This window comes from Euleptes europaea, chromosome 3, assembly GCF_029931775.1.
Source record: "Euleptes europaea isolate rEulEur1 chromosome 3, rEulEur1.hap1, whole genome shotgun sequence".
NCBI lineage: Eukaryota > Metazoa > Chordata > Lepidosauria > Squamata > Sphaerodactylidae > Euleptes > Euleptes europaea.
This window is the reverse complement of record NC_079314.1, coordinates 109,347,305-109,360,120: the sequence shown is the minus strand read 5'-3', so window position 1 is coordinate 109,360,120 and position 12,816 is coordinate 109,347,305. Positions and strand designations below refer to the sequence as shown.

Below are 12,816 nucleotides of genomic sequence, written 5' to 3'. Positions count from 1 at the left end.
TGTGTCCGATCCTGGCTGAAACGGAATAAAGGCGGCTAAAGCGACCATGTGTTTTAGCCCAATGTTCACATACAAGGGGGAACAAAGCCTCTACCGCTGCTTTCTATTTTCTTCTCTGTTTTCTTCACTTCTCACTTCCCTCTGTGGCCCCCTCGTCTCATGCCATGTATCATAAGGGGGGAATGAGACAGCAAGGCAGATTTCCGCTCACTATGGAAGATCCACTGATTTAGCAATTTGTAATAATCTTTTTTCCTTTCTGTAAATGTATTGAAATGTATTAGGACAGCAAGGGAATAGCTTGTTGCTGGGCAGGATGTGTCTGTGTGCTAGTAATTGGGGAAAGAGTCACGGCCCCCCATTTGCACAATTTTCACCCGTAGCCCCCTTGGAATATCCTGCCCCTCCCCGGGGGGGGGGATATGGCCCCAGGTTGAGAACCACTAAAGTGTCGTGGACTTGAAGCGTCCCGATCTGCCGAAACATGGAAGGGTTTTCCAGGAAGAGAAGCGCTGACGAGACCGGGGGAAAGATTTCTCTTGGGGTGGGGGGACCCGTCCTGTCGATGGTTTGCTGACTCCTCTCCCGCCTTCCTTCCTTCTCCCTGCAGGTATACAAATGCTCTCAGTCCAGCCAGACACCAAGCCGAAAGGTTGTGCTGGCTGCAACCGTAAGATCAAAGACCGGTATCTTCTGAAGGCCCTGGACAAGTACTGGCATGAGGACTGCCTGAAGTGCGCGTGCTGCGACTGCCGATTGGGAGAGGTCGGCTCGACCTTGTACACCAAAGCCAACCTTATCCTGTGCCGCAGAGACTACCTGAGGTAGGACTGCCTCTCTTTTTTGCAGAACTCCAAACACCAGTGTGGTGTAGTGTTTAAGAGCGGTGGTTTGGAGCGGTGGAGTCTGATCTGGAGAACCGGGTTTGATTCCCCACTCCTCCGCACGAGCGGCGGAGGATAATCTGGTGAACTGGGTTGGTTTCCTCACTCCTATACACCAATAGGGTTGCCAACCTCCAGGTACTAGCTGGAGATCTCCCGCTATTACAACTGATCTCCAGCCGATAGAGATCAGTTCCCCTGGAGAAAATGGCCGCGTTGGCAATTGGACCCTATGGCATTGAAGTCCCTCCCCAAACCTCGCCCTCCTCGGGCTCTGCCCCAAAAACCTTCCGCCAGAGGCGAAAAGGGACCTGGTAGCCCTACACATGAAGCCAGCTGGGTGACCTTGGGCTAGGCACAGCTGTCTCCGAACTCTCTCAGCCCCACCTACCTCACAGGGTGTCTGTTGTGGGGAGGGGAAGGGAAGGCGATTGTAGGCCGGTTTGATTCTTCCTTAAGTGGTGGAGCAAGTCGGCATAGAAAAACCAACTTTTCTTATTCTTATTCTTTGGCTCTCTGCTCTAGTGCAGTGTGTTGCATCACCCGCACAAGGCAGGCCATATGTGGCTGTTGCTACGGATACTCTGCCGCATGAGTATGGCAAGCATGCAGATTGTCTGGGGTGGGAGTACATTATAAACAGATTCTCGGTCCTTGTTTCAAGTCTGTATCGCAACGAACACTAATGTTGTGAAAGGAGCGCATTTCCACATACTGTGAGTGTAGAGAATCTCGTGCGGGACTGTTCCTTGCATTCTGGCTACGCTCTGCAAATGGGGGGGAATAGGGTAGTCAACCTCCAGGTGGTGGCTGGAGATCTCCCACTATTACAACTGATTGCCAGGTCCAACGCTTGGCCCTTCCCCAGGTGGAGAAGCATTGCTCTAACTTTTAAAAGCACACTTATCTTCTCAAGGCAGCAACCTTGTGGAGCGATACCTTGGGCGCCTCCATTCTTTGGTCGGTGGTCAGGCTGATGTTAGGGGTCACCTGTCAAGGTCCAACGCTTGGCCGAGGGACCGTCCCCAGCTGGAGATGCCTCACCAGTCTCTCATTTCCCTGGGAAGCAATGCTGGATGCAAGAATATTGTGCGGTGCCACCTCTTCAGTGCACCGCTCCCAGGTGGCTCGGAGACCTGTGTGATTTTGCAGGGACTTCCTTGTTTTTAGAAGTGGAATTCGACTTAAAAGAGGCAGGAAGATTGCGCTCTGCATTCTCTACTAGTTGCAGTGGGAGAAGGAGCTACAGTTAGGTAGCAAATGGAAATGACTGGGGGATTGTCAAATCGCTATGACGGAGGTGCCCATTGACACATTTTACAGGCCTAGCATCCTGTAAAAACTTGAAGAAGAGGAGGAAGAGTTGGCTCTTAATACCCGCTTTTTTCTACCTTTGAGGAGTCAAAGGTAGAAGCTGCTTACAATCGCCTTCCCTTCCCCTCCCCACAGCAGACACCTTATGAGGTAGGTGGGGCTGAGAGAGTTCTGAGAGAACTGTGAGCTCTAAGAAAACTGTGACTAGCCCACGGTCACCTAGCAGGCTTCATGTGGAATAGTGGGGAATCAAACCCAGTTCACCAGATTAGAGTCCGCCGCTCTTAACCGCTGTGCCGCGCTAGCTCATTTCTCTCACTTGTAGCCAATCCCTCCTGAGGATCGTGGTAGGACTCTAAAATAATTTCCAAGTATCTGAAGCAGTAATAGTAGCGATGACCTTTCATTTCTACTATATGTGTATTAAGGGAGGCAAGAGTAAATCCATTTGCTACTATATTGTGGTGCATTCCCAACCATTTGTCAGTTTTAAATAAAAGGTATATGAACTCTTTTCCGTAGAACTGGAGAACGAGCAGGGTGAGGGTTTAAACCATCAAAACTTGTGGATGCTTATTCAGTGGAGTAGTAAGTTTGGTTCAGAGAAATTTGCTAGACGGTAGATCATGTATTTGGGTATTAAGTTCAGTGCGCAAAATGCATCAATTTCAAGTGCCGGGCTACGCGCGAATACAATGTGGTGGTGAAACAATTACACTGGCTTACTGTTGGTAAAATAGGTACAGAGGAAGGGTGTGTTGGGCAGCAGATAACATATGTATGTTGAATTAGAATGCAATACTCTTCAGTAGCCGTTGCCTACTGAGGTACTGTGCAAAGTTCAGTTGGCAGGAATGCCACTGGGATGGGGGGGGGGGGCGACGACCAGCTTTTCATTCTGTCCCATCCCATGAGCAAATGCATTTAGCATGGTTCCAAACATAAGAAGTGAAGAAGAGTTGGTTTTTATATGCCGACTTTCTCTATCACTTAAGGAAGAATCAAACCGGCTTACAATCACCTTCCCTTCCCCTCCCCACAACGGACACCCTGTGAGGTAGGTGAAGCTGAGAGAGAGTGACTTGCCTAGGGTCACCCAGCTGGCTTCATGGGTAGGAGTGGGGAAACAAATCCAGTTCACCAGATTAGCATGGTCCACTCATGTGGAGGAGTGGGGAATCAAACCCGGTTCTCCAGATCAGAGTCCACCTCTACAAACCATCACTCTTAACCACGACACCACGCTGGCTTCCCCTTCCCCTCTCCGCAACAGACACCTTGTGAGGTAGATGAGGCTGAGAGAGCTCTAAGAGAACTGTGACTGGCCCAAGTTCACCCAGCTGGCTTCATGTGTAGGATTGGGGAAACCAACCCTGTTCACCAGATTAGCCTCCACCGCTCATGTGGAGGAGTGGGGAATCAAGCCTGGTTCACCAGATCAGAGTCCACCGCTCCAAACCACCGTTCTTAACCACTACACCCACGCTGGCTCTCACAAGCAGTGTTTTGGCCCGTTTGCGCTATGTGTATTAGATATGTGCATGCCAGCACTGCCGTCATCTCCCTCTGCAGTCTTTATTTATGACGCCTCTGACCCACCTTTCTCTAATCAGGCTCCAGGATCGTAACTACAAGTCAATAATTCACAGCCATGGCAGCTGTTCTGCTTGTGTCCAGTTGGCGAGGATAGCATCCTTAGAGTTGAAGGCGGTTGGGAAAGCTATTCCTTGCGCCCAGTGCGTGCGCTCATCCGACTTAGGCTTTGCAGGGTTTTTGTACGGCTTCATAACCCAGTCGGTTCAGAATCAAAGTGGAGCAAAAGCAATATGGATGCTGTAAGGATGCAGGGCCTCTAGGCATAGAATCATAGAGGTGGAAGGGACCACCAGGGTCATCTAATCCAACTCCCTGCACAATGCAGGAAATTCACAAGTACCTCCTCCCCCCCACACCCCCTGTGACCCCTACTCCATGTCCAGAAGATGGACAAGATGCCCTCCCTCTGACAGATGGCCCTCTAGCCTCTGCTTAAAAACCTCCAGGGAAGGAGAGCTTACTACCTCCCGAGGAAGCCTGTTCCACTGAAGAACCACTCTAACTGTTAGAAAGTTCTTCCTAATGTCTAGCCGGAAACTCTTTTGATTTAATTTCAACCCGTTGGTTCTGGTCCAACTTTCTGGAGCAACAGAAAACAACTCGGCACCCTCCTCTATATGACAGCCCTTCAAGTACTTGAAGATGGTTATCATATCACCTCTCAGTCTTCTCCTCTGCAGGCTAAACATACCCAGCTCCTTCAACCTTTCCTCATAGGACTTGGTCCCCAGACCCCTCACCGTCTTTGTTGCCCTCCCTCTGGACATGTTCCAGGTTGTCTGCACCCTTCTTAAATTGCAGTGCCCCAAACTGAACACAATACGTCTTGGGAACTATTGCTTCTCTCCAACCTTGTAGCGTGTGGGTTAGTGGAGACGTCATTTGTGGCAATTGACAAGGCTATCAGACTCACTCCGCATTGCTTGTACGCGTGGGATGTTGCTGATATTCGGAATATGGTGACCAACTTCTGATCGAGGCGTGGGTTTGTCGCCATCTTTTCCCCCATCCACGATCGCTTGCTTATACTTAAATGCGCTATTTATGTTAAACTTTGAGTCGATGCACTTAACATAATTGCAGGCAGTCATTTGCCTCATTGCCTCCGTATGTACTTAGCTATGCGGTGAACCTGTAAAAAGTGATCTCCATTTTTATGCTAATGCCGGAGATGGTTAAACGTGCTCTATCTTTTGTAGGCAAATAAGCTTTTCATATTTAGTAACCGACTTGATAGGGATATGAAGAATAAATTACATGTGCTAATGATCAGATTAGGGATAGGTTGAGGCTTCAAGCTACCCCATTTATAGGCTTAAAAAAAAACCTGTTCCTTTATTTAAGCATCTTAGAATGGTGCATTACACCTATTTGCTTGCTTTTAATTTGTTGTGCCCTCTAGAGGGTATGTGGTTTCTGGGGAAGAATAAAAATAGATTATTAATGACCCCTGCCCACACAGAAGAAGAAGAGTTGGTTTTTATATGCTGACTTTCTCGCCCACTTAAGGAAGACTCAAACCCAGCTTACAATCACCTTCCCTTCCCCTCTCCACAACAGACATCCTATGAGGTAAGTGGGGCTGAGAGAGCTCTAAGAGAGCTGTGACTAGCTCAAGGTAACCCAGCTGGCTTCAAGTGTAGGAGTGGGGAAACCAACCCGGTTCACCAGATTAGTGTCCGCCGCTCATGTGGAGGAGTGGGGAATCAACCCCGGTTCTCCAGATCAGAGTCCACCGCTCCAAACCACCGCTCTTAACCACTACACCACACTGACTCCCACACACACCCATGCACATTGTTCGCTATTGATCTTAGGTGGTCTCTTCTCTGGAGTCTGAAAGTGGGGTTTGTGCGTGTTGAGATTTGGCAGAAATGCCAAAAGAATTTGGGATGTGGTCTCGGGCACATAATTCAGCTTGTGTGGAATCTGCCCCTGTTTGCAGTGTACTTAAATCCACCAAGTTTGTAACTGTGAATGGCTGCGATGATACAGTGTGTGGGTAATGTGATTTTATCATACATATTTTATTTGTTGGTCACCTTGGTAGCCCTTATGAGGCCAGAAAGGCAGGGGATAAATTTTGTAAAATAACTAAAAAGTAAGTCATAATGCCTATTTGAATCTTCGAGGGCTGGCTTCTCTTCCCTCTGTTGTCTGACTCTTCTACATGGGCAACATGGGAGGCCGTATTACTGGTGGGATTGTAGAGCAGTGAAAAAAGAGCAACTCTGTATAGCAAGAGAAACCACTTTTATGCACAGTGTCTTTTGTCTTCTAAAAGAAGTGATTTGGAGCGGTGGACTAATCTGGTGAACCGGGTTGGTTTCCTCACTCCTACGCATGCAACCTGCTGGGTGACCTTGGGCTAGTCACAGCTCTCTTAAAGCTATTTCAACCTCAGCCTACCTCACAGGGTGCCTGTTGAGGGAAGGGAAGGTGATTTGTAAGCCGGTTTGATTCTTCCTTAAGCGGTAGAGAAAGTCAGCATATAAAAACCAATTCTTCTGTGACTCTTAAAATGAGATTGATAATGATTGATAAAGAACAGGGATAACTTTGCATTTCTCAGACTTGCTGTTTCAACTGGAGGATCCCTGTTTTGATTTCGTTTCGTGACTCTTCTGTATGGAAGTGGTCATATTCCCTGGATTGGGTCTTTGTAAGGCTTAATGTTTCGTAGCGCCGCCTTCTTAAGAAATGTGAATGTAGCTAGTGCTAGTTTGTGGTACTTCAGGGGAGAAACATTTCCCCTGTGAGGCCACTCGATTGCCTTGGTCCAGAGGAGGTGGCACAGATGGTTAATCCATGAACTGTCATGTTGCCTGTACCCTCTTTGGTATGCTTTACCTAGAAAACGCTTCCTGAACGTGCAGCATTTTTGAATTGTGTCTCATTGCCCATTATGTTTGAGAGACTGAAAGGGTGGTTTTAGAAGTTTTTTGTAGAGATGCTTTTAATTTGAAGTGAGAACTTTAGTGCTTTTGCAACTTTTTATTTTAAAAAAAGTTCGGCATTTTTCAAGAGTGTGTTTTGAACCTCTGGGCATGTGCAGAACGGACTGCAATAAACCCACCTTGATTCCAGCATTCCTGGATTTGTGGGACTGAACTTTGAGGGGGGAGGACCTTCCTTTATAATTTGAAGTTTTGTGTGAGTCGGGGTGTTTAAAAAGAAGAGAAAGCTAATCCGTGTACCTAAAATAGGTCAGGCTCAGATTCATATTCATTAAAAAAAAAAAAATCATGAGATTGTAGTAGTGAGGTAGAGCAGTCTTCCATTTTCGCTCTCAGTATCTTTCTCTGCCTGTATAATAAAATTTTACTTTAAGGGAACCATTTCCCCATCGGTTACGTTACTAAGGAACACCTCGACATTTGCCATAGAACCTCAGTTTGTTAAAGAAGATTCTATTCTGAGAAAACACCATGGGTTCAAATGAAGCATTCATCCAGGCTGTCTAATCCACGCTGTTGCCCCGTTTTAAAAGAAAATTCAAAGTTTGCCACACCACACCCGACGTGCTGTGTTTTGTTCTTTGGGGGGGGGGCATGTACGTGTTGAGACTCCATGTTGCTCCGTTCTCACTGATTATCTCTTTTAAAGCTTCTGTTGAAACATAGGGGGTCTCCGTTTGAAAATGTAGCGCTTTTATGAAAGATGTGTTTTTGGTTTCTGTTTCTGAATGGGCTGCTCCTCCCATCCGTTTAAAGAACATGCACTTTCAAAAGAGAACTTACTTTGCGAAAAATCAGCACAAAAAACCCATCTGGAATCATTCTGACAAGCGAAAATACGGTGAATATAACGAATATCCCTATTGGCGTATAGGAATTGGGAATGTAGAATTTTTCCTTGTCAAAGTACCGTATTTTTCGCTCCATAGGACGCACCTTTCCAGAAGACGCACCTATTTTTTAGAGGAGGAAAACAAGAAACAATCTTGTTTTCCTCCTCTAAAAACTTGTCTTATGGAGCGAATGCAGGCTGGGCGCGTGCGCGTCGGGACGGCGCGAGCCGGCGTTCCCCTCCCCGACGGCCAGCTGGGAGGCGGGCGGGGCCGCACAGAGCGAGCCGGCGCACGTGCCCAGCCGGCTCTGTGCGGCCCCGCCCGCCTCCCAGCTGGCCGTCAGGGCGGGGAACGCCGGCTCGCGCCGTCCCGACGCGCACGCGCCCAGCCGGCATTTGCTCCATAAGACGCACTGACATTTTCCCTCACTTTTGAGGAGGAAAAAAGTGCGTCTTATGGAGCGAAAAATACGGTATAAATCGTCAAAGCCTGGAGATGGAGCTAAAATACAGACAAATTGCCCATCCATTCTGTAGAATACCAGTTATAATTATTTTATAGCTGTGTGGCTAAATTAATAGTCTAACCTTTCTAAAGCTTAGATGGCTCCTTTTTTTTGTTTAGAAAATTCAACCAAACAAGCTGTGTTTCGAGATTTCTTCGTTGATTTCTCGTAACATTCTCTTTTTAAAGAAGTTGAGTACCTCATTTATTTAGATAACCTCCCACCCACCCACCCCAGAGGTGGGAAATGTCTGCTTTGTGGGCTGATCTCTTGCAATCTGTCCTCCATTGAGATTGGCAGTGAGTCTTCTTACAATCTGTTACCCTGACTAATGGCCAGTTGTGGTAACAGCATAGCAAGATTGTCAACTGGAAAATTACTCACTTAAACTAATACGGGCTGCATTACTACTTTAAAGAAAAAGAGCCTCTTTGTGCGTTATTTTGGGCACACACTTAGACACTCAATATGTGAAAGTCGTGGACAAATATATTGGAGAGCTCCGTTGGAATTGGTTGCAGACTCCCTGTTGAATGTACATCAGTGGGTAAACCAGAGTATTTTGCTGCACAGTGTGGAAATTTAATTTATTTATTTATATTTTGATTTATAACCTGCTCTCTTCCCGGCCAAATCCGGGCTCAGAGCAGCTCACATCAGGTTAAAAACAATATATTAGATACAAAATTCAGTAATTTCATATTCCAATTTAAAACCGATATCTATTATTAAAATCAAGTTGGCACCAATTTATCAGAGCACAGGTCCATGGAGAGCCTGGGGAAAGCAAGCAGAGTCCCCACTTAAACTGAAGGTGGAAAAAAGGAAGGTAGGGAGGCCGGCTGTGATGGGAACAGTTGCTGCCCTCAACCATAGGCCTGGCAGAACATCTCGGTCTTACAGGCCCTGCAGAATTGAACTGAATCCCACAGGACCCGGGTCTCACTAGAGAGAGAGTGCCACCAGACCGGAGCCAGGGCTGAAAAAGCCCTGGCCCTGGTTGAGAACAGCCGGATACTTTTCGGGCTAGGGATGACCAGCAGGTTGCTATCAGCAGAGCAGAGCCAGCATGGTGTAGTGGTTAAAAGCAGTGGACTCTAATCTGTAGACTGGGTTTGATTCCACATTCCTCCACATGAGCAGCGGGGGCTAGTATAGTGGTTAAGAGCAGTGGTTTGGAGCAGTAGACTCTGATCTGGACAACAAGGTTTAATTCCCCACTCCTATACATGAGCAGCCGACGTTAATCTGGTGAACTGGATTTGTTTCCCCACTCCTACCCATGAAGCCAGCTGGGCGACCTTGGGCTAGTCACAGATCTCTCAGCCCCACTTATCTCACAAGGTGTCTGTTGTGGGGAGGGGAAGGGAAGGTCATTGTAAGCCAGTTTGATTCTCCTTTAAGTGGTAGAGAAACTCTGCATATAAAGACAACACTACTTCTTCTCGGGGGGGGGGCATACCGGGAGAGACGGACTCACAGATGGCTCCTCTTCTCCCTACGGTTGACCACCCCATATGGCAATTACTTGGCCCCTTGTTGCCCATAAATCAACTTCTCTGGGGTGAGAAATGGCTGGAGGGCAAACATTTATCAACACTTTCTACTAAGATTCACCTCCCGGAATTCTACGAATGACAGTCTGTAGAGTGCAGATGTCCTACAGACAGATCTGATTTTTACTTTACCCCCTCCCTTCCCCTCTCAAAATGTATTGCTTAAAATAGGAAACTTTCTAGCACATGGCCCTGATCTTTCCATTCAAAATATAGCATGCGGCCTTGTCTACCTACGGAGTCGAAATCAGCCCCGGCGCCCTCCACTTATTTTCTGCTGCTGCGCGTAAAATGTAACAAGAGCAGATAACTTTCCAGGCGGCTGCCTAGCGGGGGAGCTGTGTAGCTCTACCGCTGAACTTAGAATCTGGCCATGTGGTATGAAAATAAATGAATGCCTGGCAAGTGTAGGTAATTCGGTTGCATTAACTAATGAGCTTCATCAAATGCAGCGAAAAATACCAAAGTGCAGCTGCACGAAGCCCGTACCAATGTAGGTCAATCGCCCTTTTCACTCCAGGTTTTTAACTAGGCGTACCCCGCTGGGCGGCCAATGACTACAAAGTGCCATTTCATTTCCGATTTAATTTTGGCAGCATTTTGCTGAAGAGCAGCTATTCACACACACAGTTAAATTATCTTTGCTGTTTTAGACGACGTCCCACTCTGCGGCGCTGAAAAGTTGGTGTGTGCCTGTCTGAGTAAACACAAAGACTATAGCTCCTTATATATTTTAAATCCCTTTCCCCATAGAAATTGAACTAGTACATTTTATGCAACTGTCATAATAAATATTCCAGCCAGGGGAAAGAAAGCTTCCTAGGAGAAGGATTATCAAGTTGAATGTAGAAGCTCTTTCGTCCTTTAAATGTATCAAGAAGCTTAGTGATCTTTTCCCTTCTTTTTCAATTCAGTTTTTTTCCATTTTATCAGTTTTGATAATAATTTGGACTTCTAAATTTATTAGAGCCTTCAACGGCTTGGCCAGAAAGAAGTTTCTTCTCTGGCTGATGTTGTGTTAAACTGGAAGAGAGCGAGAGAGAGTAGGGGCAGATCTAGGGTTGCCAACCTCCAGGTGCTAGCTGGAGATCTCACATGAACACATGAAGCTGCCTTACACTGAATCAGACGCTTGGTCCATCAAAGACCAGCAGTGGCTCTCCAGGGTCTCAGGCAGGGGTTTTTCACATCACCTACTTGCCCGGTCCCTTTAACTGGAGATGCGGGGATTGAACCTGGGACCTTCTGCATGCCAAGCAGATGCTCTACCACTGAGCTAGAACCCCTCCTGCTATTACAACTGATCTCCAGCCGATAGAGATCAGTTCCCCTGGAGAAAAAGGCCGCTTTGGCAATTGGACTTTATGGCATTGAAGTCCCTCCCCTCTCCAAACCCTGCCCTCCTCAGGCTCTGCCTCAAAAACCTCCCACTGGTGTGGTGGTGAAGAGGGACCTGGCAACCCTAGGCAGATCAGCATGCTAGGTGATATCTCAGATTCTTCCTCACAAGCTCTGTCGAAAATAATGGGTGCATCCAAGTGGCTTCAGGATACTTTAGAATGGATCTGTGCTCTTACATCCTAAAAACATAAGCACGTAAGAAAAGTCCTGCTGGATCAGACCAAGGCCCATCAATTCCAGCAGTCTGTTCACACAGTGGCCAACCAGGTGCCTCTAGGAAGCCCACAAACAAGACGACTGCAGCAGCATTATCCTGCCTGTGTTCCACAGCACCCAAGATTGTTCCACAGCACCCAAGATCCTCTGCAGACCATGCAGATATAGACAGCTTCTTGATAGGTGGGATGTCTGCAGAGGGGACTTGTGTATTAAGTAACGTAGCTCTGTGTAGGAAAGCAGAGTCCTGGATGAAGGGCAAGTTTGAGTCTCACTGCAGTATTCCTAAAGCAGTATTTTCCTTGCTTCTGTAGACATGAAAGGCATAGAGAGCCAGCTTGGTGTTGTGGCTAAGAGTGGTGGACTCTAATCTGGTGGACCTGGTTGGTTTTCCCCGCTCCTATGCACGAAGCCTGCTCGGTGACCTTGGGCTAGTCACAGTTCTCTTAGAGCTCTCTCAGCCCTACCTGCCTGCCTGCTGGGGGCAGAGAGGAAGGCAAGGCAATTGTAAGCTAGTTTGATTCTCCTTAAAAGGTAGAGAAAGCCAGCATATAAAAACTAATTTTTCTTCATTTGCTTATGGGGGAAAATACAGGGTGTATGTATGCCTGTGCAGGTGACCCAGGCTCTTTTTCTATACCAACCCTGAATTCTCTTTTCTCAGCTATTACAAGTAGAACAACACTTAACTCAGCTAGCTCGCCAGCTGTCCCAGTGAATCTGTGGTACGCTTTTTACCTTGAAACAAAAAGGAATTCAGCCCTTCGATAAAACAGACTCAAACTGATGCACTTAGGATCATACCGTTCGTCTCTTGATTTCATGACATACAATAGTTTTAGTAAATACTATGGAATATTTGCTTTCTAGAAAGATGATAGATGAAATTTTCCTGCTAACAACCGTTCAGTGGCCTTTTTCAATTCAGCTGATGCACAATAATTGGACTCATATTTTTTTTTACTTCCCTCGCATATCGAAGGCATGAAATTTACGAAGTGCCACTTGCTTACTTTATATTGCATTTGATGATGTTTTACAAGAGCTTTTTTAAAAATTACATTGCTGGTATTACACTAAAACTGCTTTTCATGGTTGGCACAAAAACCTTGCCGGCTTTCTACTTGTCCTCTAGAAAGGAGGAGGAATGTGCTGTCGAGTTGCAACTGACTCAGGGCAGCTGCAACAATGGAGTGAACACACGAAGCTGCGTGATACTGAATCAGACCCTTGGTCCATCAATGTCAGTATTGTCTACTCAGACCGGCAGCGGCTCTCCAGGGTCTCAGGCAGAGGTCTTTCACATCACCTACTCACCTAGTTCCTTTCATTGGAGATGCCGGGGATCGAACCTGGGACCTTCTGCATGCCAAGCAGATGCTCTGCCACTGAGCCACGGCCCTTCCTTGTGCTCAAGCCAAGGGAGGAGCAGAGGTGGTTTTCCCATTGCCTTCCTCTGCACAGCTGCCTTGGTCTTCCTTGGAAGGTATCCCACCCAAGTACTGACCATGGCCAACCCTGCTTACCTTCCAAGCTCTGACAAACTTGGGCTAA

General features: G+C 47.0%; 1 protein-coding gene across 3 annotated transcripts in view; it reads left to right on the top strand.

Annotated features, from left to right (window-relative positions):
- LMO3 (LIM domain only 3) overlaps positions 1-12,816 on the top strand; it is a 101,155-nt gene that overhangs the window by 18,226 nt on the left and 70,113 nt on the right. For all 3 annotated transcript variants that reach the window (XM_056846236.1, XM_056846235.1, XM_056846233.1), the window contains exon 2: positions 611-824. In XM_056846236.1, coding sequence (XP_056702214.1) covers positions 619-824 — 206 coding nt within the window. In that variant the 5' untranslated portion in view covers positions 611-618. The remainder of the gene's footprint in view (positions 1-610; positions 825-12,816) is intronic.